The 26393-nt window shown below is 44.4% G+C and overlaps 1 protein-coding gene across 1 annotated transcript in view; it reads left to right on the forward strand.

The window, feature by feature from the left end:
• MREG (melanoregulin) overlaps window positions 1-26393 on the forward strand; it is a 68696-nt gene that overhangs the window by 10394 nt on the left and 31909 nt on the right. The window contains exon 2 of the mRNA XM_043910117.1: window positions 9031-9190. Within this exon, the coding sequence (XP_043766052.1) occupies window positions 9031-9190 (160 nt within the window). The remainder of the gene's footprint in view (window positions 1-9030; window positions 9191-26393) is intronic.

The following is a 26393-nucleotide window of genomic DNA, read 5'->3' on the forward strand; positions in this document are numbered from 1 at the left end:
CGTGTAACTTCAGAGTCACCTCTCAGATGCCCAAAGTTCATAAAATATTTATCATCAGCAGATGGCAGCCAGGGGCGAATCGGCCCCTCTCACTTTCCTCGGAACCTTTAGAGATCATTTTACAGAGGAGGGAGGGAGAGTGAAGCTCCATTTCAGTGCCCTCTTCTCCCTGCCGTCTGTCCTTCTGGGCTGTGTCCCAGACCCCAGGGCCTTTGCACAGAGTTCTGTTTACACAAAGGTCCCACAGTGCTTTAAAGGCTTGAGTGCACAGAGGTTCCCAAGCTTCTGCTTTAGTTGTTCGCTAGGTTTTTCTTTGCTCTGGACTCTCCACCCTAAGGGTTCAAAGTTTTAGAACAGTAGATCCTGCCTTGCCTGGGTGGTGGAGCAGGACGAAAGGAAATGGGGAGCAGGGATCTTGGGAATCAGGCTGGTGTGACAGGTCCTTCTCTATGAGTTCAGGCCCTTGTTCACTGTTACCTTGATTGGTGTTTTGGTGACATTGTTAACACAATGATTTATTTAGCGGTGAGCCCCACCTCTCTAGGCCTTCAAAGAAACCAGACTTATAACTTGAATAGGTAAGAAGAAGGTGATGGGAGCGAGGTCCAGGTGAGGGAGGCAGCCAAGCAGAGTAGGGGGCTGCTCTGCAGAGGAGGACAGCTGCCCAGATCCCGAGCTTGAGAGCATCACTCGGATGAGAGTCATTGCTCACCCTGGGCCAGAAGCCCTTGGTTCTCTCCCCCGTTTTATATCGTCCCCTGGGGAGAGGATCAGTGACTAGGCAGAGTCTGAGACTCACAGGTTGTCAGGGGAGCACTGCTCCTAATTAGGGGGTGCTGGCGAGGCACCGCCTGTCTGGAGACATCCAAACAGGCCAGTGTTGACCTTCCTACAGAGCTGTCTTCAGGATTTGAGGTTAAGGATGAGTGGTACTGTTAGACATTGGCTGGAGTCGTGTGTGTGTGTGTGTGTGTGTGTGTGTGTGTGTGTGCTTGTGGGGTGGGGAGAAGAAAGAGAAGACAGAGAGATATTGATTAACTGATTGACTGTGAGAGGGTAGGACGACTGGCCAAGGGGCTTCCTGGTGGCTCGGTGGTAAAGAATCCACCTGCCGATACAGGAGACGCGGATCTGATCCCTGAGTTGGGAAGATTCCCTGGAGAATGAAATGGCAGCCTGCTCCAGTATTCTTGTCGGGAGAGCCCATGGACAGAGGAGCCTGGCAGGCTATAGTCCATGGGGTTGCAAAGAAACGCATACGACTTAGCTACTAAACAACAATGAGTGACTGGCCAAGAAGGCACCTGTCATAATCTTCTCAAAACAGGCCAAGAAATGTGGCTTGTGAAGCTAAAAGCGGCTAGATTATTCAAGGTCAGATGCTATTTTATCACCTTCCCAGGTGGCACAGTGGTAAAGAATGTGCCTGCCAGAGCAGACATGAGACTCAGGTTCGATCCCTGGATCGGGAAGATCCCCTGGAGAAGGGAATGGCAACCCACTCCAGTATTCTTGTCTGGAAAATTCCATTGACAGAGGAGCCCTGTGGGCTAGAGTCCATGGGGTCACAGAGAGTCAGATACAACTGAGTGATTGAACATACACCCATTCAAGTGGATATTGGCCAATGTCTAAACCTCCTGCATTAGGGAACTTTTAATGAGTTATGTCGGATTTCCTTTAATACTTTGGGGTCACAGCTTTGTAACTTTTAAAGGTACTTGTAAAGCAGCTTCTCTCTGCCTGCCCCCACCAGGTGATGTGGGTTGTGAAGAAATACTGGGTACATCCCGGTGACTCAGATGGTGAAGAATCTGCCTGCAATGTGGGAGACCCAGGTTTGATCCCTGGGTCAGGAAGATCCCCTGGAGAAGGAAATGGCAACCTGCTCCAGTATTCTTGCCTGGGAAATCCCATGGACAGAGGAGCCTGGCAGGCTACAATCCATAGGTCGCAAAGAGTCGGATACGACCCAGCAACTAACACTTTCACTTCTCATCCCTACTTTAAAGTAGTGGAACCTATCAACTTGTTGAGACAAACAAATGAAACAGATTTGGGGAAAAATGAAAGACTGAGTTTCTGGAATGTAACTCAGGTTTCAGGATCTGAGAGGGGTGTGTACTGTCCTGGTGAAAACTGTGCCCCCGGGGTTTGGATGCCTTGAGAAGTCCCAGGGGAATTTGCTTCCCAGGGAAGTCGGGAATCACTTTACACCTGGAGTCAGTATCTGAGCTGCTGTGTTTGAGGACCCTTCCCATCACAGCACTTGGACGCACTCTATGCACTCTGTGACCGTGGCTGCTTAGAGATGCCCCATCGGGGACCTTGTGTTGGAGGGTGGGGACCATCCTGTCCCGGGAGAAGTCAAACAACTGTGGAGTCTCGTCCCCATCTGTCAAGTGGGATAGCGTCCTTGTCACCTGCCCCCGTGAGACCTCAGATGGTTGTACAGAGGGAGGGATAGAGTGTGGAGGGATAAGGTAAAGTGCTGTGTGGTTTATCACTGGCCGCAAAATTGTATGGGCATAAAGATGTTGGAGTTCATGCTCTTCACGCTCTGACGCTGGCCGGTGTTGCCTGCTCTGGAGGATTCCTCTCTGTCCAGCGTTCTCGCTCCCTGGCTCTCCTGCTGTCTGTAGTCTCCTTTTCCATTCCCCTGAGGTCCTTCTTCACTCCCTCCCTTTCCTTCCTCCTTGTTCCCAGATGCTTCCTCTGGTCCCCTGGCTTCTGCGGTGATGAAGATGCATGAGTGTTTCTCCCACATCTAGGTCTCCTGCCCTGTCCTTGGTCCTAAGCCCAGATCCTGAGTGCCCCCCGCGTGTCCTGCAGGTCAGCCGTGGCTCCTCCCGTCCTCCGTAAAGGCATCACCTGCACGCGGTCAGCGCTGACTCCCCTCCTCCCACCTCCGTGTTACCCAGCTGGGGTCAGGAGGGCAGCCTTGACTGAGTCACTGATGCTGCAGGAACCCATGCTTGCTGTTCCCACCTCTATTTCTCAAGCCCGTGCCCTCCCTCACTCATGCCCCAACCAGTATTTCAAAATGTTTCGAATTAAACATGGACTTATTTAGCGATAGAACACTACCTTTCCTATGCCCCAAAGGAATCTTCTCTGTAGCTCTAACGAATTACAGATTTGAACCAGCTGTTCTGGCTGTGGTTGGTTTGTGGGCATCTTCCTCTCTGCCGAGCAGCCCTGCCCATCTCCTGCCCCACGGTGGCCCCGAGGCCCCCAACACTAGGAACTCAAAAGGAAAGCCACACCTACCCTCTTGTGACCGTTGATTGTGACAGCCTCCTAAGCCCTGTTCCTTCTTTATCGAGAGTTGTTGTTGTAAAACTTAGACCTGACAAGGCTCAAAATCACTTCGATAACTTGTCACCATTCACAGAACAAAACTTGAACTCCAGCAGGCCCCAAATGTCCTTTTCTTCCTGCCTGTCCATTTCCCTCCTTGGGAGCCTATGTGGTCAGCCCTGTGTGAACACTTGGGAATTCCCCCACCCTGTGGACACTTTCCATTTCCATACGCTGCAGGTGGTGTTCCCTCTGTCAAAAACACCATTCCCTTTGCTTCTCTTCCTGGAGAAAGACTGTATAGTCCTCAGATCTGGGTTACTTTCTGCTCCATGCAACCTTTCTTGAACTTCCTTCTCATCACACATAATGTGTCACTCTTTCTCTGTTCTACAACTTTCTGTTTGCACTTAAAAAGGAAATTCACTTGCCTCCTTGCATTATATAGTCACACCAGCAACAGGGACAATGCCCTGTTTATTTGTGAGTTCCTAGAGCACCCAGCCCAGTAGCAGTATACAGTTGAATAAATGAATGCATGAATGAATGAATGAGATGGACGTGCTTGGTAAAGCTCGTATGGACACCAAGGCATCATTTGCCTCCCCGTTTGTTGGCTCATCATTCTGAAAAGGAGCAGGTGGTGGGTCTCTCTGTTCAGCTTTTGCGGGGTCAGGCAGCTAAGGGAAAACAGGGCATTTCTGACAACCTCATGGCTGAGCTGTGTCTGACTCCCTGAAAGTCGCTCCTTCTCTCTAGTTCTGATCCCTCTGTCCAGTCTCTGCCCCTGCATTTCTGAACTGGAGAGACTTCAAGAGCACTTTTCAGCATCCATTCAGGTAGCTGGCCTCCTGTAGACCTTGACTGCCAGCTCCTGTCCCCTCTCTGTCCCAGTTTTCATGAGCGGGCCGTGGTTGGCTCTCCCAAGCCTGACCCAGACTCATCACTCAAGTGCTAGAGTCCGTCCGTAGCTGGGAGGGTTCCTGTGTTGGACACCAGTTTGGAGACCCAAGTTTTGCTTCCTGTTGCAGCATCTCCTTAGTGCCAGCTTCTGAATATTTCATGTTGGTTTAAACCTTAACATTACCTTCAGCCCAGTTGTCAGTTACTCTTATCCTTCCTTCCCAGAGGCTGTCTGCTTATCAGGCGCCCACTGTCTGTCCTCCTTTGCCAGTCCCTCTCATCACACCTGCAGATGTGTTGGCCACCCTGTGGCCATGGGGCATTGTAGCTCTGCCTCAGACGAGGGCATCACTCACCGTCCAGGTAAAAAGCCAGGAGCTTCTACCACCTCCTGCTCCTGGATGATGCAGGGTAATACCTACCCTGTCTCACCAGAGTTGCTTCAGTTCCATCCTAATGAATCCCTCACATCCACTCTTCACCCCTCTGAAGCATTCCCCACACTGTAGCCAGAAAGATTTTTTTTTTTTAATTGTGGTAAAAGTCACATAATATAAAGCATGCTATATTAACCATGGTCTACCTTGATAGCTCAGTTAAAAGAATCCACCTGCAATGCAGGAGACCCCGGTTCGATTCCTGGGTCAGGAACATCCTCTGGAGAAGGGATTGGCTATCCACTCTGGTCTTCTTGGGCTTCCCTTGTGGCTCAGCTGGTAAAGAATCTGCCTGCAATGAGAGAGACCTGGGTTTGATCCCTGGGTTGGAAAGATCCCGTGGAGAAGAGACAGGCTACCCACTGCAGCATTCTTGGCTGGAGAATTCCATGGGCTGTATAGTCAAGGGCCGCAATGAGATGGACCCGACCAAGTGACTTTCACTTTCATGTGAACTATATCTAAGTGTGCAGTTCAGTGGCTCTAAGTACATTCACATTGTGCAACTGTCACCACCATCCATCTCCTGGATTTTTCACTTTCCTAAACTGAAACTCTGTCCCTATTAAACACTAAGACCCCCTTCCCCCTCCCCACCTCCCTCCCACTCCTGGCCCTTCTCACCTACCATTGACTTTCTTTTATTAAAAAAAAAATTATTATTTGGCTGGGCTCGGTCTAAGTTGCAGCATCTGAGATCTAGTTCCCTGACCAGGGATAGAACCTGGGTCCCCTGAATTGAGAGCCGGGATTCTTAGCCAGTGGACCACCAGGAAAGTCCCCAGTGTACTTTCTGACTCTGTGAATTTGAGTATTCTTTGCTGTTGTCATTGTTCAGTCTCTGAGTTGTGTCTGACTCTTTTCGACCCCGTGGACTGCAGCATGCCAGGCTTCTGTGTCCTCCACTGTCTCCCAGAGTTTGCTCAAAGTCCTGTCCATTGAGTTGGTGATGCTATCTAACCATCTCATCCTCTGCCACCCCCTTTTCCTTTTCCTTTTCCCAGCATCAGGGTCTTTTCCAGTGAGTCAGCTCTCCACATCAGGTGGTCAAAGTACTGGAGCTTCAGCTTCGGCATCAGTCCTTCCAGTGAATATTCAGGATTGGTTTCCTTTAGGATTGACTGGTTTGATCTCCTTGCAGTCCGAGGGACTCTCAAGAGTCTTCTCCAACACCACAGTTCAAAAACATCAATTCTTCGGCGCTCAGCCTTTTTTATGGTTCAACTCTCACATCCATACATGACTACTGGAAAGACCATACCTAGCTTTGACTATACTGACTTTCGTTGGCAAAGTAATATCTCTGTTTTTTAATATATTGTCTAGGTTTGTCATAGCTTTTCTTCCAAGGAGCAAGCGTCTTTTAATTTCGTGGCTAGAGTTACTATCTGCAGTGATTTTGGAGCCCAAGAAAAGAAAATCGGTCACTGTTTCCACCTTTCCCCCTGTATTTGCCATGGAGTGGTGGGATCAGATGCCATGTTCTTAGTTTTTTTGTATAAGTTAGCCAGAAAAATCTTTAAAGGTGTAATATTGTTCATGTCACATTACAGTCCTGCTTTAAGGCATTCTGCACCTTACCTAGCTCCTAGGAATAAAGACCACATTTCTAAAGAATGTTAGAAAACATGGCCTACGGAGCCAAGATTATCTGGCCCCCACTGCCACCTCAGCTTCTCTTGCACTCACTAGCCAACATCCCCCTTCTTTTCCTACCTTTGCTCTGCTTCAGTCGACCCCAGGGCCTTTGAACATGCCATTTCCTTTGTTTGGAACTCTTGTTTCTTGTCTTTCAGCTTAAAGCTCATTTAAATCCCTTTTTCACAATGCCTACCTGATGCCTACCCCCACTACCTCTCACAGCTCCCTGAGTTCCCCCTTTATAGCACTTATCACTGTTTTTAATTATATTGTCATGTGATCATTCATTACTCTGTCGCTCCTTAGACTCCAAGGTCCAAGGATAGGGACCACGTCTGTGTTGCTCACAATTTTATAAGCCCTGTGAGTAATGTAGAGTCAGGGACTTGTACATATTATTAACGTCAGATGAAGGAGATGACCCCAGCGTGACCCGACCTGACCAGTCCCACAGAAGTTAACCAGGTCTTTGCATAAGCATGTCCTAGGTATGACAGTCTGCCACTCAGCTCCTTGTGAACATAGATACTGCCTCATAAAGGGTAAATCCTTTACCTTTATGGCTCATGAAATCCTTACTCAACATCCAGTACTGCTTATTAAAAGTATTCAGATGTGTGTGTAAGTATTCAGATGTGCATGTTTATTACTTAATTTTCTTCTAAGGAATTTGATTGATAATACATACCATTGTACTTTGAATTCACTCTATTTCCTTGAATTCAGAACCAGTAAAAATTTCATCTCTTCATATTAATTGTTTGCTTCTTTTAATCACACGAGAATTCTATTCCTCATTGGAACCCCCCCCCCCTTTTTTTTTGTCTTAGCTGCCAGGGTATTCATGATAAATTTCATGTTTAACATGGTAATATTACCTCTGCCAGGTATCCTATTTTAGCTGTCCTCTGTTGTTCTAAAAGTGATTTTTTAATTGTTATGCTGTGTTATGCTTCATTATTAAAAACAGCGCAGATTCTTTTCCTTGGAATATATATTTATATGTTGTGTGTGCATGCTAAGTCACTGACTCTTTGCGACCCTGTGGACTGCAACCCACCAGGCTCCTCTGTCCATGGAATTTTCCAGGCAAGAATACTAGAGTGGGTTGCCGTGCCCTCCTCCAGGGGGTCTTCCTGACCCAGGGATCGAACCCCCATCTGTTAGTCTCCTGCATTGGCAGGCGAGTTCTTTACCACTAGCGCCACTGTGCTCTAGAACCCTTGATCCACAACGGGTGAAGCCTTCCACACAACTATTATATGTTACTGAGAGAGTTAACTTCAGTTCATTCAGTTCAGTCACTCAGTCGTGTCCGACTCTTTGCCATCCCATGGACTGCAGCACGCCAGGCTTTCCTGTCCATCACCAGCTCCTGGAGCTTGCTCAAACTCATGTCCATTGAGTCGGTGATGCCATCCAACCATCTCATCCTCTCTCATTCCCTTCTCCTCCTGCCTTCAATTTTTCCCAACATCAGGATCTTCTCCAGTGAGTCAGTTCTCCACATCAGGTGACCAAAGTACTGGAGTTTCAGCTTCAGCACCAGTCCTTCCAATGAATATTCAAGACTGATTTCCTTTAGGATTGACTGGTTTGAACTTGCAGTCCAAGGGACTCTCAAGAGTCATCTCCAACACCGCAGTTCAAAAGCATAATTTCTTTGGCGCTCAGCTTTCTTTATGGTCCAACTCTCATGTCCATACATGACTAATGGAAAAACCATAACTTTGACTAGACTGACCTTTGTTGGCAAAGTAATGTCTCTGCTTTTTAATATGCTGTCTAGGTTGGTTATAGCTTTTCTTCCAAGGAGCAAGCATTAAGGAGAGTTAACAGGCAGGTTGATAAGAAGTCCAAGCCTAAGACCCCCTTTAAGGAAGAGGTAAACATTCTTTCTTTTTCACATTCTTTTACCTTAGACAAGTAGGCCTTATAAGCAGCAGTATCTCTTGTTCAAGGACCTGCCTTTTTTTGAGCTTTGGATGTATGTTATAGGAGAAAGTCTGGATAAAAACTTCCGCAGCCTTGAGCTCTGGGTTAACCTGTTTTTTCTGGCTAATCTCATGCTGATGTCATCCTAGGATGTATGTTATGGGAAATGGTCTGGGCAAAATTCTCACAGCCTTGAGGTATTTTTTTTCTGTTCTCAGCAGCTAGCAGAAAAGTATATAAGGCCCCACTAAACTAGTGAGGCAGGTACTCTTTCCACCCCCTTCTGATGTCTATGTCGGAAGCTTTCTTTGTCCTGTCCCTTTAAATAAAATTCTGTGCACAAAGCTCTGAGTGACTGAGACCTGTCTTTGGTCCCAGAGTTAAATCTTCTCCTTTGGAGACCAGGAATCCACTGGTGGCACTGTTCACCACAAGCTATCACTACATTATGTAATATGTAACACATTTTGATTTATATGTAACTTACATGTGGTGTATGTATATGTTTAGTTAGTTATTTTGGGTCTTTGTTGCGGCACAGCTTTTCTCTAGTTGTGGAAGTCAGGGATACTCTCCTGGTGCACGGCTCCTCTTGCCGCAGAGCATGGGCTCTACAGCACAGGCTCCATAGTTGCGGCTCTTGGGTTTAGTTGCTTTGCGACATGTGTATCCTCCCGGACCAGAGATCAGACTCATGTCTCCTGCATTGACAGGTGGATTCTTTACCACCGAGCCACCAGGGAAGCCTGATGTATGTATCATATGTAATATGTATTACAAAGCCCTTATACCCCCCTTTTTTTTTATCCCATAGTGGTAGCAATCCATATTCTTCGTTTGGAGCCACGCTGGCGAGGGATGATGAAAAGAATTTGTGGAGTATGCCTCACGACGTGTCCCATACTGAGGCAGACGACGACAGGATCCTGTACAACCTGATCGTCGTTCGTAATCAGCAGGCCAAAGATTCAGAGGTAAGCAGCTTTTGAGATCATGCTATGAGCCGATGGTAATGCACAGCAAAAGAGAGCCATGACAGGGAAGAACAGCTTGAAGTAGAGAAAAGAATGAAGCATGATACGTGTGACATGAAGGGCAGGTCTTTTAGCAGCATCTAGTCACAAATTATAGCTGGTCTTGGTGTACCTGCTTAATACACAGATAAGACTGATTTCTACTTGTTGCTTTAATGATATAAGTTACAACTGTATGGGAACAGCAAGGCAGTGCTGCTCAGATCATGAAGATACTTTATGGTCTTAAATAGCGTAACCAGCCCGTGTCTAATCTTTCCAGTTGTTTGGCAAGCCGCAGTTCAACGTTCAGACTGAAGGTTGGAGGGTACTTTGCGTCATCCCCAGTTTTGAATTAATGGAGCCTAAATTGTTTTTTTTTTTTTTTCCTGTTTTACCTTCTTGAATTGTGCTTATTGGTCAAATAATGTATCTGGAGTATTTGAGATGATTTGTGTGATAAGGCTTGAAATCACTCTTAATGGACTTTTAATCAAAGTTATTGATACAGGAACACTAGACTATTGAAAAGGAGATGACCTCATAAATGAAGAGAAAACAGCAAAAGGGATCATATTTTATTTTCTCTTTTTTTTCAAAAGTAGTATTATATACTATAACAATTCAGTATAATGTTGTATTATGGGTGTCTTTTTCCATATAATACAGCCTAAGTTTTCTTATCTCTGTGTTCAACTGTTAGTTCTGAGTAGATACCTATATTAGATATGACTTTATGTGTTCCTTTGTATATTATAGTAATTGAGAAGAATAGGGACATTTAAAATGCCAGGCTCTTGCTTTGAAGTAAAGTACCAGAGTGTGTGTGTATGGGGTAGTTATGGCAAGGGAGGTCTGTTTCTTATGTAGGTTTCTTTATATTTTTGATTATTAATTGTTTTTTCTCCAAAACATGCTGTAGCAGGATATGATAACTTTTTTTTTTTTTTTGGTCACATGACTTGTGGGGTCTCAGCTCCCCAGCGCAGAGATCAGTCCCCCACCCCCTGCAGTGGAAGTGAGGAGTTGTAACCACTGGACCACCAGGGAAGTCCCATTAACTCTTAGAAGAGCCACGTGTCCCAGTCCTTTTATTCTAGTGTGACCTGGGGTACCTTAGGGGGATAGAGGTAGACTTAGAAGTAAGGAATCACAGTTGCCTGTGGTTCTTAAGACCTGGGGGAAGGGTAGCTGAAGAGTTCCCCCAGTGGCTTTGATGAGCATCGTTTCTTGGCAGTGGGGTCCTGCTGAGGACCACTTCTACAAAATATTGGTCACAGGGCTTAACTCAAAGACTAGGGGAAGGAAATGGCAACCCACTCTGGTATTTTTGCCTGGAAAATCCCATAGACAGAGGAACTGGCGGGCTACAGACCATGGGGTCACAAAAGAGTTGGAGTTGACTTAGCAACTAAACCACCACCACCAACATCCTACTAGTGGCCCTGCACCTGCTACCCCGGCTTCCCTTATCCCCACTGCAATCCCCTCCTCCACTGGTAACGTTCAAAAGACATCATACAGGCTGCTTAGGCCAGGAACAGCTGTCCTGGCTGCCCCTCCTGAGCATATGGATGGGAATGCATGCATGACCTAGTTTTTCCTTTAATGGGAAGAGATAGTCCTTACCCTACTGTATTGAGCTGACCAGTTAGGGTTTCTGCTGGTGAGAATGGAACCCGTTCTTTTTCTTTTCCTTTTCTTTCCCGACCCTGCTCAAAGCTGTGACTGTAATAGGGAAATGAAACGTGTAGTACTCTCCTCTCTCTCCCCGCACAGGGTCTCATGCCAACTCGGAAAGGGGCTTGAAGGGTGTTTGCACGGGGCCTGGCAGCCCTCTCAGAGCAGCTCCAGCTTCTCTGCCCTGTTTGCCTTTGCTATTGAAGAATCAGTGGAGGAGGCAGTGTGAGCTGCACATCGCCCTGAATAAGCACAGCTTCCAAAGAGGCTATTGTGTCATTCTGTGCTGCTCTTGGGCCTGTGTGAAGGGCCTTCCAGAAGGCTGTTTCTTCTCCTTGCCTAAGAGTAAAGTCAAGTTTAACTCTAGAGAAAGAAACCTTGCAACCAGGACAGGCCATCAGGTCAGCAACATGGAGATGTGACGATGTGATGATGATGATGAAATGGTGTGAAATGTCTGTTCATAGTGCTTCCTTCTTTTTAGGTGTAAAACATATATATAAATATATTTCCTGGTGGCTCAGATGGTAAAGAGTCTGCTGGCAGTGCAGGAGACGTGGGTTCAATCCCTTCATCAGAAAATTCCCTGGAGAAGGGAATAGCTATACACTCCAGTATTCTTGCCTGGAGAAGTCCATGGACAGAGGAGTCTGGCAGGCTATAGCTCATGGGATTGCAAAGAGTCAAACATGACTGAAGTGACTAACACACTGTATCTATATGTTTACATACATATATACACATAAAGTGAAAGTCGCTCAATCGTGGCCGACTCTTTGTGACCCCATGGACTGTAGAGTCCATGGAATTCTCCAAGCCAGAATACTGGAGTGGGTAGCCTTTCCCTTCTCCAGGGGATCTTTCCAATCAAGGGATTGAACCCAGGTCTCCTGCATTGCAGGTCTCCTGCAGGGATTCTTCATCAGCTGAGCCACAGGGAAGCCGTATACATATAAAGGTGTTTTATAAAGTATGTATTTTAAGGTATATGGGTTTCCCTGGTGGCTCAGTGGTGAAGAATCTGCCTGCAATGCAGGAGACCTGTGTTTGATCCCTGGGTCGGGAAGATCCCCTGGAGGAGGACATGGCAACCCACTCTAGTATTGTCGTCTAGAGAATCCCATGGACAGAGGAGCCCGGAAGGCTGCAGTCCATAGGGTCGCATGGAGTCGGACACAACTGAAGTGACTAAGCAGCAGCGTCTATACATACATACATACATAATATATGAAAAAGAAAGTGAAAGTGTTAGTTGCTCTGTCATGTCCAACTCTTTGCGACCCATGGGCTATAGCCCACCAGGTTCCTCTGTCCATGGAATTCTCCAGGCAACAATGTATATACACGTAGTTAAAAAAAGTTTGTTTTCTACCAAAAGTATGACACGCATATAAAAGTATTGTTGTTCAGTTAAGTCGTGTCTGACTCTTTGCAACCCTGTGAACTGCAGCACGCCAGGCTTCCCTGTCCTTCACTATCTCCCTGAGTTTGCTTAAACTCAAATCCATTGAGTCAGTGATGCCATCCAACCATCTTATCCTCTGTTGCCCCCTTCTCCTCTTACCCTCAATCTTTCCTAGTATCATTCTCCCCACAGATTGGATCATATGTTACATATCATTCTGTACTTTGCTTTTTTTCCATTTAATAATATATATTGGACATATTTCCATCTCACCATGTGTTCAGTTCAGTTCACTCGCTCAGTCGTGTCCAACTCTTTGCGACCCCGTGAATCGCAGCATGCCAGGCCTCCCTGTACATCACTAACTCCCGGAGTTTGATCAGACTCATGACCATCGAGTCAGTGATGCCATCCAGCCATCTCATCCTCTGTCGTCCCCTTCTCCTCCTGCCCCCAATCCTTCCCAGCATTAGGGCCTTTTCTAATGAGTCAATACTTTACATGAGGTGGCCAAAGTATTGGACTTTCAGCTTCAGCATCAGTCCTTCCAATGAACACCCAGGACTGATCTCCTTTAGGATGGACTGGTTGGATCTCCTTGCAGTCCAAGGGATTCTCAAGAGTCTTCTCCAACACCACAGTACAAAAGCATCAATTCTTCGGCCCTCAGCCTTCTTCACAGTCTAACTCTCACATTCATACATGACCACTAGAAAAACCATAGCCTTGACGAGACGGACCTTTATTGGCAAAGTAATGTCTCTGCTTTTAAATATGCTATCTAGATTGGTCATAACTTTCCTTCCAAGGAGTAAGCGTCTTTTAATTTCATGGCTGCAGTCACCACCTGCAGTGATTTTGGAGCCCCAAAAAATAAAGTCTGACACTGTTTCCACTGTTTCCCCATCTATTTCCCATGAAGTGATGAGACCAGATGCCATGATCTTAGTTTTCTTAATGTTGAGCTTTAAGCCAACTTTTTCACTCTCCTCCTTCACTTTCATCAAGAGGCTTTTTAGTTCCTCTTCACTTTCTGCCATAAGGGTGGTGTCATCTGCATATCTGAGGTTACTGATATTTCTCCCGGCAATCTTGATTCCAACTTGTGCTTCTTCCAGCCCAGCGTTTCTCATGATGTACTCTGCATATAAGTTAAATAAGCAGGTTGACAATATACAGCCTTGACATACTCCTTTTCCTATTTGGAACCAGTCTGTTGTTCCATGTCCAGTTCTAACTGTTGCTTCCTAACCTGCATACAGGTTTCTCAAGAGACAGGTCAGATGGTCTGGTATTCCCATCTCTTTAAGAATTTTCCACGGTTTATTGTGATCTACACAGTCAAAGGCTTTGGCATAGGCAATAAAGCAGAAATAGATGTTTTTCTGGAACTCGCTTGCTTTTTTGATGATACAGCGGATGTTGGCAATTTGATCTCTGGTTCCTCTGCCTTTTCTAAAACCAGCTTGAACATCTGGAAGTTCACAGTTCACATATTGCTGAAGCCTGGCTTGGAGAATTTTGAACAGTACTTTACTAGTGTATGAGATGAGTAGATTTCCCTTATTGTTTTGAGGGGCTCTCTGTTCTCTTGCTTGGATTTCCCATCATTTATTCAGACAGTCCCTATTATTATTTAGGTTGATTCAGGTTTTTTGTTGTTAGGAGCAGAAGCAGTGCCTCAATGGGTATCCGTATATACTTGTATGATCTTTTGTTGTTTTTTCAGGTGTAGAATTACTGGATCAAAGAGTCCATGTGTATTTAAAATGTAGGAATTGTCTTAGTGCTTCCTTTCTGGAAGAACCAAGGAAAAACACTTTAGGGTGCAGAATTAACACTGGAAATTCACACAGTGTTTAAGAGGAGCAGCTGCTGATCTCCAGATAGCTATTTGCCATGCTGAGAACTGTGGATCTGGAAGTGCCAGAACTGGCTTTTTAAGAGAAACTAAAACCCTAAATTTACATATAAAATGTTCAGATTAGTAAATGATAGCTCACATTAAACATGTGTCAGCTAAACAAAATATGTTTATGGGCTATATACTTAATGTTTACGATACAGACTGCTGCTGCTGCTGAGTCGCTTCAGTCGTGTCCGACTCTGTGACCCTATAGACGGCAGCCCAGCGGGCTCCTCTGTCCCTGGGATTCTCCAGGCAAGAATACAGACTACTACTACTCAATATTATTGTTATTTTGTTCAATAGGATTGAAAAATGAACTAACTGTGAATTTAGAAGGTAGAAGTAAAAAGCTGGTGGTGGGTGTATCTATTGCTTATTTTCTTTTTCATGCAGGATAAAATTGGCACAACTTTTAATAAAATAGAGGATTTTCGTTTCTTGAGAGAAAAACAGATTCCACCTCCTAAGGAATAAGGAATCCTAGATACTTTTGCATGAGGAAGATTTAGAAACTCCAGCAAGGCATTAAGGAAAATTGAACATTATGTTTTTCCTTGAGCAGCAATAGCGTGAAAAACCTAGGAACGTCTGTACTTGGAATTCTCTGGAAATTGAAGAGTAATTTCAAAACAGTGTGTGTATCACCTACATTCCCTCATTGAATCTGGAGCTGGTAGGAGAAGGGCTATGAGTATAGTTAAGGCTAAATTTGCAGTGTTGTCCCAAACTGGAAAAAAATCAGAAAAGACGATATATAGGAGGGCAAATAATGAAACATGGCCTGAATTTAAAGTTACTTGCAGTGTCAGAAAATAAAATAGTAACATTATTTAATTCTTACACAATACACTTTCATTTACACAAGCCTTCAAAAGCTTGAAGACAGCAGAAGAACTGACACATTTACAGACCTCCAAGTACTGGAAAAATTTTGCTCTTGTCTTTCATTTTGGAAAATATTTTATGCTTAACTAATTCAGAAAACTAAGATCATGGCATCTGGTCCCATCACTTCATGGGAAATAGATGGGGAAACAGTGTCAGACTTTATTTTTTTGGGCTCCAAAATCACTGCAGATGGTGATTGCAGCCATGAAATTAAAAGACACTTACTCCTTGGAAGGAAAGTTATGACCAACTTAGATAGCATATTAAAAAGCAGAGACGTTACTTTGCCAACAAAGGTCCGTCTAGTCAAGGCTATGGTTTTTCCAGTAGTCATGTATGGATGTGAGAGTTGGACTGTGAAAGAAAGCTGAGCGCCGAAAAACTGATGCTTTTGAACTGTGGTGTTGGAGAAGACTCTTGAGAGTCCCTTAGACTGCAAGGAGATCCAACCAGTCCATCCTAAAGGAGATCAGTCCTGGGTGTTCATTGGAAGGACTGATATTGAAGCTGAAAGTCCAATACTTTGGCCACCTCATATGAAGAGTTGACTCATTAGAAAAGACCCTAATGCTGGGAAGGATTGGGGGCAGGAGGAGAAGGGGACGACAGAGGATGAGATGGCTGGATGGCATCACCCACACGATGGACATGAGTTTGGGTGGACTCCAGGAGTTGGTGATGGACAGGGAGGCCTGGCGTGCTGCGATTCATGGGGCCGCAAAGAGTCGGACACGACTGAGTGACTGAAATGAACTGAAGAAATAATAGGGACTTCCCTGGCGGCCCAGTGTGCTTTGAATGGAGGGGGTGTGTGTTCAACCCCTGGTTGGGGAACTAACACCCCACATTCCAAACCACCAAAAAAATTTTTTTAAGTAGTAAACAACCATCAAATTATGTCAATAAATCATTGTCCTTATATTCATTCTCATTAACCTAGCTGTATACTTCATATAACACTCTGTATTCTAGGGGGCCTAATAATGGTTAATGAAATAGCACTGCACCTTATTTATTTGTTTTGTATAAATAATTCTAATCATACTGACTGACCCTGCCCTCCGAGATAATTATGAAAACTGTGCCAAGCACTGGTGAGCTGCTTGACATACATTAAGTCCTCTACACAACAGCTGTGAGGTGTATGCCATTATTATTTCTTTTTGAATCAACTTGTTCAAGGCCACATCGTTGAAATATGGAGCCAGGATCTGAATCTGGACTTTGTGACTCTAGAAATGTAAAATGTAGTGAGCACCATGATTGAAGTTGTAAGAGAGGACTAGATATTGTCTGTGATTCCATGAAGATTTCAAAATGCATGGGCGGAATCTATCCAAAGTCTGTTTCTGTGACTTTTTGAAACCAGTGATGTGAAAGGCAGTCTCACATCAGTGGGATAAGAACTGTGTTTGGTTTGGGGATTGTGACCAAAGTTCAGAAAGTGGTCTCTGTCAAAATCCACCTTTTCCACATTATGGATCTATATGCTGAGTACAGCTGGTTAAGACTCCAACCAAGTGTTTTGGTTTTATTAGCTCCAAGATTCTTCATCTTGTTTCTTCTCAGCCCTTCGGTGTTTAGTGTTCTCTTGTCTTGCTATTTGGTGCCTCTTCCAATGGTTCAGTAATAGATCTTTTAGGAGTCTGTGCATGGCTTTAAGATTTTTACTCTCTTCAAAAATACTTACATTTTTGATTAAGAATGTGAGTGCTGAGAATCAAACTGTTCTTATAAATGCTATTAAGGACTATTTTGGTTCAAAATAGGTAATGTTTATTTGGTACCATTGGTAATAGACATGCTAGGCTTGTTTTTAAAGCTATTAAATAATTACATGCTCGGAAATGTACCTCGTTCTGATGATGAGCTTCTATCACTGACTGAAGTAGTGTTTATGCACTGGCAGGAGCCACCTGAACACCAGATACTATGTGGCTCAAGGGATCCTGTGAAAACTTGAACATCTCCCTCTGCTGAGCCCCAGGGAGTGGCTGTATGTTACTATTTTTCAAAACTTTACAGGCAAAAACATAAAATGTTCCTGTTTGCAATTTGTTTGTTCTTCCTGTGCCTCAGGACTCCCTGCTGGCAGAGTGTTGCCAGGCATTGTAAACAGTCCCTATAAAATGTTTAAAAGAGCGACAGATGTTCCCAGGGGTTTGTTTGAAGTGTCTGGATTATAAGCTCAGCCTGTCATATTAAAAGAAGGGACAAAACAGAGTTAACTGGAATGTGTGGTCGGAGGATGTGAGGAGGTGGAGAGAGGGTTGAGTTGATGGGGTACCAGCCACATCACTTGGAAGCGCTTGGAGGTGGGATGTTCTGGCTGGGCTCTGCATGACTCCCTCCAAGTCTTCACTTGATGCGTGGGGCTTGCTCTGGTCAGGCCCTCTGACTTCTGTATAAGTGGGTGAACACTGGCTACAGTTGGTGATAGGACTGTAAGTTTTAAGCCAAGCGTCAAGGAGCAAAATAACAGTGGAAAATGGAAGCGATTCTCTAGATAATTCTGGGCTTCTCAAAAGGCCTCTTTGTTTAGGATGCGGATGATCCAGATTGTTGAATGTAAGCATTCTTTTTTTTTTTTTTAACTTTTTATTTTGTATTAGGGTATAGCCGATTAATGAACAATGTTGTGGTAGTTTCAGGTGAACATTGAAGGGACTCAGCCATAGGTATGCATGTATCCATTCACCCCCAAACTCCCCTCCCATCCAGGCATGCAAGCATTCTTTATTTGACTTTACTAGTGACTGTTTGGGTTGGAGGGGGAGAGAATAAAAACACTCATTAGGATCTGAGAATTAAGTTGTCTTACCCTCTGTGTTCTAGGTAATAATATTTATGCAGGATCATGCTGGGTGCTGAGCACAAGTGCCCTTCTTAATGTGTGTGCTCCAGACAAAAACTCAAGCCTCACAGGAACCCTATGAAGAAGGGGTTTTGACACATAAGATCAGAGACTTTCGGCCATCTGTCCAAGGCATTGAGAGTGGGGCAATTGGGATCATAGTTCAGCCTGTGTGTGTGACCTGGAAGCCTGTATGAACAGAAACACTTGTCCACATCTCTCTCTTGAGCTTAGAAAGAGCTTCAGTGGGATCTTTTTGGTCAAAGATAAAGTGAATGGGTGTTAACAAATGGGTGTTGAAGTGAAGTGAAGAAGTCATTCAGTCGTGTCCGACTCTTTGCGACCCCATGGACTGTAGCCTTCCAGGCTCCTCCATCCATGGGATTTTCCAGGCAAGAGAACTGGAGTGGGCTGCCATTTCCTTCTCCAGGGCATCTTCCCAACCCAGGGATCGAACCTGGGTCTCCTGCATTGCAGACAGATGCTTTAGCATCTGAGCCACCAGGGAAGCCAAATGGGTGTTGACTTCTGGCCAAAGCAGCTGCCCTGGGCTGAGTATTTGTCAACTGTTCCTCGCCCTGCACCAGCTGAATCACAGAGTGGATGACGTTGGTATTTGTTTAGTATCCGCCTCCCTGGTGGCCCAGACAGTAAAGAATTTGCCTGCAGTGTGTCGGACCTGGGTTTGATCCCTGGGTCAGGAAGATCTCCTGGAGAAGGGAATGGCAACTCACTCCAGTATTCTTGCCTGGAGAATCCCATGGAGAGAGGAGCCTCGTGGGCTGCAGTCTGTGGGGTCACAAAGAGTCGGACACGACTGAGAGACGAACAAAACTGCAAACCTGTGGTGTGCAGTGCATGCAGCAGCCTCCAGGCGCTGCTGCCTGGGGAACTTCTAACACCTCGGGCACCATTCTGGGTACAAAAGATCTGCTGGGCTCCACCAGAAGACATTGTCTGTCTGTCTGTAATGTTCTTTTCTACTCTTTGCCCACCCCTGACTTTAAAAAAAAAAATCTAAGCATTTTGGATATTAGCATTAAGGTTTTACGTGTTTCTTAGCAAGTAGGTAGCACATCAAAACTCTGTGTAAGCCGCTGAGACAGAAAATGAAGCAGGCAAAGGGAAAATCATTAGATATTCCGTAGGATGTGAGGTGGTGAAAAGCATGCTGTTTTGGAATTAGACAGCTGGGGATGAGAGTCATACCTCTGCCGACACGGAGATGACACTGAATAGGTAGTTATTTGACCTCAGGGAGCTCTTCCTGTTTATTGTCCAATCTGGGACACGATCACAAGGTCTTCACTAAGAGGAAAGATGGAGGACTTCTCTGCTGGTCCAGTGGTTAAGACTCTGCGCTTCCAGTGCAGGAACCGAGGGTCGATCCCAGGTCGGGAAACATAAGATCCGGCATGCTGCGTGCCGTGGCCAAAAAATTAAAAAAAGGAAGAAGAAGAAAGAAGTTTCCTAATATTGAGTATGTATATACATGTGTGCTCAGTCGTGTCTGACTGTGACCCCACGGAATATAGCCTACCAGGCTCCTCAGTCCATGCAATTTTCCAGGCAAGAATACTGCAGTGGGTTGCCATTTCCTACTCCAGGGGATCTTCCCGACCCAGGGATCAAACCCGTGTCTCTTGAGTCTCCTACACTGGCAGGCGGATTCTTTACCACTGAGCCACCGAGTATGCCAGGCCAAAGATATAAATTGAAACTGCTCTAGACAAGCTGGGATGTATGATCACCTTTTAAAAAAATCATGGTAAAATATAAATAACATAAAATTTGCCATTTTAACCATATTTAAGTGTCAGTTCAGTGGTAGCTAAATGCATTCGCATTGTTGGGCAGCCATCATCACCATCCACCTCCAGGACTTTTCATCTTCCCAAACTAGAACTCCATGTCCCTTACACGGTAACTCCCTCCTACCCTTCGCAGCCCCTGAAACCCACCTTTCTACTTTCTGTCTCTGTGAATGAGACTATACTAGGTACCTCGTATTAAGGGAATCATACAATATTTGTCTTTTTGTGACTGGCTGACTTCACTTAGCCCAAGACCCTCAAAGTTCATCCATGTTGTAGCATGTGTTAGAATTTCCTTCCTTTTTAAAGCTGAATAACATTCTATTGTATGTATAAATAACATTTTGTTTATTCATTCTTCTGTCAGCAGGCATTTGGGTTGCTTCCAACTTTTGGCCAATGTGAGTGATGCTGCTATGAACGTGGGTATACAAATATTTGCTTGAGTCCCTGATTTAAATTCTTTTGGGTGCATACCCAGAAGTGGAATTATTGGATCATACTGTAATTCTGTGTTTAATTTTTTGAGGAACCACCATAATCTTTCACAGTGTCTGTACCATTTTACTTTCTCAATAGCAAAGCATGAGAGTTCTAATTTATCCACAGCCTCTCCAATACTTGTTAGTAAGATCACCTTTCTTAACCTCCACACTGATCAATGAAACAGCTGATGACTTCAGATTGATCAGCTTTCACATCCAGATAGAGACAGTTGCAGCTGTGGACCACTCACCACCACTTATAACCCTAGCATTAGGGTTATAAACCCAGAAGAAACTGATGTCTTAGCAGAGCCTTCTTCTGAGCCACTTGTCCACGGAAGAGAAATAGAGAGAGACTGGGAGAGCTCTTTGTATGCGAATTTAGTTCTGTTTTTTCCTGAGCATCCACATGCTAACGAGTAATGGCCAGGCCCTCTTTCTATTCCTGTTCCTTAGATTGTCCTTACTGGCCTCCTTTCCTTGGAGCTCTAGAAAGGTAGTAGATAATACACCTTGGGAGTACTGACAGGTCAGTGCCAGAGAAGATGGACAATGCCTTGGGGACCTCCAGGAAGATGCAGTGCCTGGAAGAGAAGGGCAGGGAGCTGTCCATCTCGTTGCGTTACTAGAACTTCACTGTCACAGTAACAGGTGGCTGCATTTTTGGGTTTCCTAAGTTATTGTGCTTGTGCTGGTGAATTTCCAGAAGGCAAACCACATGTTTATTTGTGCTCATGTGCAGGATCGTTTGATGATAAGACTTGTATCTCTCCGTTAGTTTTTCTACAACTTGCATAAAGCAATTAGGCCTAAGAAGAAACAGAAACCATAAAGCTGCCTCAGTTCACTTCCGTTCAGTTCAGTTCAGTCACTCAGTCTTGTCTGAGTCTTTGTGACCCCATGGACTGAAGCACGCCAGGCTTCCCTGTCCATCACCAATTCCCAGAGCTTACTCCAACTTATGTTCATCGAGTCAGTGATGCCATCCAACCATCTCATCCTCTGTCGTCCCCTTCTCTCTTCTTCAATCTTTCCCAGCCTCAGGGTCTTTTCAGATGAGTCAGTTCTTTGAATCAGGTGGCCAAAGTATTGGAGTTTCAGCTTCAGCATCAGTCCTTCCAATGAATATTCAGGACTGATTTCCTTCAGGATGGACTGGTTGGATCTCCTTGCAGTCTAAGGGACTCTCAAGAGTCTTCTCCAACACCACAGTTCCAAAGCATCAATTCTTTGGCGCTCAGCTTTCTTTATGGTTCGACTCTCACATCTGTATGTGACTACTAGAAAAACCATAGCTTTGACTAGATGTACCTTTGTTGGCAAAGTAATGTCTCTGCTTTTTAATATGCTGTCTAGGTTGATCACAGCTTTTCTTCCAAGGGGCAAGCGTCTTTTAATTTCATGGCTGCAGTCACCATCTGCAGTGATTTTGGAGCCCAAGAAAAGAAAGTCTCTCACTGTTTCTATTGTTTCCCCATCTATTTGCATGAAGTGATGGGACCAGATGCCATGATATTAGTTTTCTGAATGTTGAGTTTTAAGTCAACTTTTTCACTCTCCTCTTTCACTTTCATCAACAGGCTCTTTAGTTCTTCTTCACTTTCTGTCATAAGGGTGGTGTCATCTGTGTATCTGAGGTTTTTGATATTTATCCTGGCAACCTTGGTTCCATCTTGTGCTTCATCCAGCCCGGCATTTCGCATGATGTACTCTGCATATAAGTTAAATAAGCAGGGTGACAATATACAGCCTTGACGTACTCCTTTTCCTCTTTGGAACCAATCTGTTGTTCCATGCCCAGTTCTAACTGTTGCTTCTTGACCTGCATACAGGTTTCTCAGGAGGCAGGTGAGGTGGTCTGGTATTTCTGTCTCTTTAAGAATTTTCCACTGTTTGTTGTGATCCAACTGCCTGAAGAGTTGTATTTTTTTAAGTTATAGTTAACTAGTTACAAATTTGAAACATGAGGGATTATCAACAAATTAAGCCTTCAGTGAACTACCTCAGTGATGACTTTGGTTTTTCCTTGAACAAATGAGATCATCAGAAATACCTGCCTCTGTAGAGTCAGAGAGCTTCCTCCACACCACACCTGGATTTTCACAGCAGTCTACTGATGTAGATGAGTCATTTATTAAAAAAGAGTGAGAGAGGCTTCCCTGATGGTTCAGTGGTTAGCACCCTGAGCTCCCAATGCATGGGGCCCCGGGTTCGATCCCTGGTCAGGGAACTAGATCCCACATGTCACAACTAAAGATTCTGCATGCCGCAACCAAGACCCCATGCAGCCAAAAATATATATAAATTAAAAAAAAAAAAAAAGAATGTGAGAGAGAGAGACCCTAAGAGGTTTTCTCTTCCTGATAGCATCCAGAAATAGGCTTCTGACTCAGGGTTCAATGCCCTTCCCTCTGGGGAGGAGAAGAAGAGCTACAGGATCTGAGGATTTAGGGCAGATAGCTATATGATTGTCTCTGTTCTTTATTTTAAACGAGAGCAAAAATAATCATGTGGTAAAATAAGTCTGTGGGCCTAGAACTTTATAGAGAAGAATGTAAAACACTTGCCAACTTATTTCCTTCTTCAAAAAATACCAGTGGGGCCGCGGCGCCCGTTCCCCGCCGGCGGGGCAGGGCCCGTTCCCCTGGGGGTGGGGAATTAAAAAAAAAAAAAAATACTAGCGTGTCTGATCTTTCAAGGTATCTGCTATTAAGGATTTGTTTCAACAAAATTCTGCCTAATGTGTCTAACCTATTTATTAGTTAATTTTATTAAAAACAATGTGTCTAATGTTCAGTTAGGCAAGCTTATTTCCAATGAGTGCTTTCAGTTCTTCATAGAGTCTAGTATTTTCTAGACCCTGAGAATCTAGTATTTTCTAGTCTTGATGTTTATTTAGTGTTAACAATGCAGAAAACTCCTTTATGCTCTTCCTGCATCTCTTTCCTCTCAACTCAATACAAGGACAAACTGATTTCTATTTGCCATGCAGTTAGAATTTCTGCTTTCATCAAAGTAAGGACCCGCTTTCAATTTCACAGCTGTTCTTGGGTCACCGTGATGGGCATGTATGCCAGGGAGCCTGGTTGTTTGCTCATGCAAATCTCACAGGCTTATGATACCATGGGTGTGTCACTTCTGCCCCAGATCTAGTAATCAGCTTTGCAGGTCTCTGCACTTGATTTTCTCAGGGCACATAGAGATTTTTGAACTTAGGGAGCATATTATTCAGAGAAACAGAAGCAGGAGGATGTGTGGTGTATCTATATCTCTATATCTGTATATTTATACCTATATATCTCTCTCTCTACTTCTCTATCTTATCTATCTCTATCTTTCTATCATATTTACCTGTCTATTTACTTTTTTTTTTTTTTTAAAGGAAATGGTGCACACAATTGTGGAGGCTTGGTGAGTCAGCATCTGATGGGGGAGGCTGTAGATTTAGGGGGTAGTTGCAATTCAAGTTCAAAGGCAGAATTCCTTCCTGTAGAAAGGAGGGTAATCTTTGTTTTATCGAAACCTTCAAGTGATTAGGTAGGGCCCACCCACACTGAGCTTCCTTTGTGGCTCAGCTGATAAAGAATCTGCCTGCAGTGTGGGAGGCCTGGGTTCGATCCCTGGGTTGGGAAGATCCCCTGGAGACGGGAAAGGCTACCCACTCCAGTATTCTGGCCTGGAGAATTCCATGGACTGTATAATCCATGCAGTCGCAAAGAGTCAGACATGACTGAACGACTTTGACTTCACCCACATTATACAGAGTAATCTGCTTTACTCCCAGTGTGCTAATTTAAATATTAATCTCATACACAAAATACTTCCAGAGAAACATCCAGAATATTTGACCAAATATCTGGGCACTGTGACTCAGCCAACTTGACACAAAGATGAACCATCATAGAGGATTTTACTAACACTAACCAAATTTGCAAGAGACTGCCATGTAAACCCGAACGTATGTAACCATTTGATGGGCCAGAACCTTGACTAATGTGTCCAGCCTCTCCCACATAATGAAATGTGTAAAGGAAACCGGTGACCACACTAGGTGACTGGGGAAGAGGGATCAGAGCTCAGTCGCAGCTGACATCAGCGAAACACTTGCTGTGTGCCCAGTGCTGCTCTGAGTACATTACACTGGCTTGTGCTCAATCACTAAGTCCTGTCTGACTCTCTCCAGCTCCATGGACTGCAGCCCGACAGGCTCCGCTGTCCATAGGATTTCCCAGGCGAGAATACTGGGAGTGGGTTGCCGTTCCCTTCTCCAGGCCAAGCCAAGTGAAGTTGCTCAGTCGTGTCCGGCTCTTTGTGATCGCATGGACTGTAGCCTACCAGGCTCCTCCGTCCATGGAATTTTCCAGGCAAGAATACTGGAGTGGGTTGCCATTTCCTTCTGCAGGGGTACTTCCCGGACCAGGGATCGAACCTCCTGTGTCTCGTTACAACTCAGTTACCAGGGAAGCCATCCATACACCATGTTGACAGCTGTTGTCCTCCAGATGTGATAACCTGGAACTTTCACCCCCGGTATAAAGTTATTCCTCTGATTTGGTTAGGACACCGTGCCCCTTGATGGTGGTGGATAGAGGTTTCTGAACATCACCCCCAGGTGACTTGTAGCTTCAGGAACTGGACATAAGCAGGGATTTGGGAGGGCAGGCAACAGGATATGGAATCAAGGGAGATCCAGAATAATGCAATATTAGACGAATCTTAGACTTGAGAGCAGGGGCTATTTGTTTAGTCACTAAGCGGTGTCCAAGTCTTTGAGACCCCACAGAATGTAGCCCTCCAGGCTTCTCTGTCCATGGGATTCTCCAGGCAAGAATACTGGAATGGGTTGCCATTTCTTTCTCCAGAGAGCAAGGGAGATATTTCAGATATTTTAAACTGAAGAGGCTAGGCAGATACCCAACAGAGCCAGCAGATTAGTAATGGAAGGTAAGATCTCTAGACATTTCACTTCCAGTGAAATAATCTATGTAGATTTATTGCAGATAGAATTTAATGCATTGCCAAGGCTCCGCAAGTCCTATCTCATTTTCTCCCATGGAACCTCTTGACTTTTTTCTCAGTCCAATAGTGATGTCATGTGTGTTGCCTATGGACAACTACACTTCAATTGAAGACACATTCATTTTCTTAATTTGTTATTTAATATATAAAGCTGGACTGAGAGCATAGAAATTGAGGAGGCTGTTGAGCTTTGAGGAATCTCTGCCTAAATAGACTGTGGCAGCCTTCAGTAAAGTTATATGTTTTCCTCTTTGCAGAAAGGAGAGAGCCCAGGGGAAGTGGTGGCCTCTGAGTGGTATCCCTTGTGATCAAAATAGCTCCTTGCTTCCTCATCAGTCCTTTTGGCCCCTTTCATTGGCTTGAAATTCTTTTAAGGTGGAGCAGCCTAAGTATCAAATCCAAGTTACATGAACTCACGGGGCAGTTCTGCTGTTGGCAGTCCATCCTATACATATTATACCGTTAAACAAAGATACGTGTTCTTTGCAGTGGTGTTTTGAAAAGTAAACATCTGAAATAAAAATATTTGATGGTTAAAAAATAATGAGGTTTAAAAAAAATAAAAAGAAAGCAGTGCTGTGATGAGCCAGTCTGAAGCTTGAGGCAAAAAGGTTAGTTATACTGTTTGTATTGAAAAATGGTATTATTTGTTCATTGTGTATTTTTTTATATTGATTTAAAAAAAATATTGCATTAAAATATTTATCTTGAGAAAAATAATGAGGTAGGATTATCCTGGCTTGGAAAGATAGTTATGATCTATTGCTAAGTGGGTATGTATAATGTGTAGGAAAATGTCCATTTGTATAAAAGTATATGTATGCTAATATATAACTAAGATTTCTTCATAGGAAGGTCACCTATGAGCTTTTTTTAGCCTTGGTGACCGCTGGGGAGTAGAAGTGGGTGGAAAAAAGGATACTTTCTCTTTTAATTTCATGATCTTCTGTACTGTCTGACAGTGGTACATACGTGTGTTTTGCTTCTGTATACATCTACTTGGTATAAAATAATTATTTCACAGCACACTTTGTGGAGGCTATTTCCCTGGGTCTTTCTAATCTGTCTAGTTTTAGTGTGGGTATGTTGAAGAAAAGGGAGGGAGTGGGA

This window comes from Cervus elaphus, chromosome 8 (genome assembly GCF_910594005.1).
Source record: "Cervus elaphus chromosome 8, mCerEla1.1, whole genome shotgun sequence".
Classification (NCBI taxonomy): domain Eukaryota; kingdom Metazoa; phylum Chordata; class Mammalia; order Artiodactyla; family Cervidae; genus Cervus; species Cervus elaphus.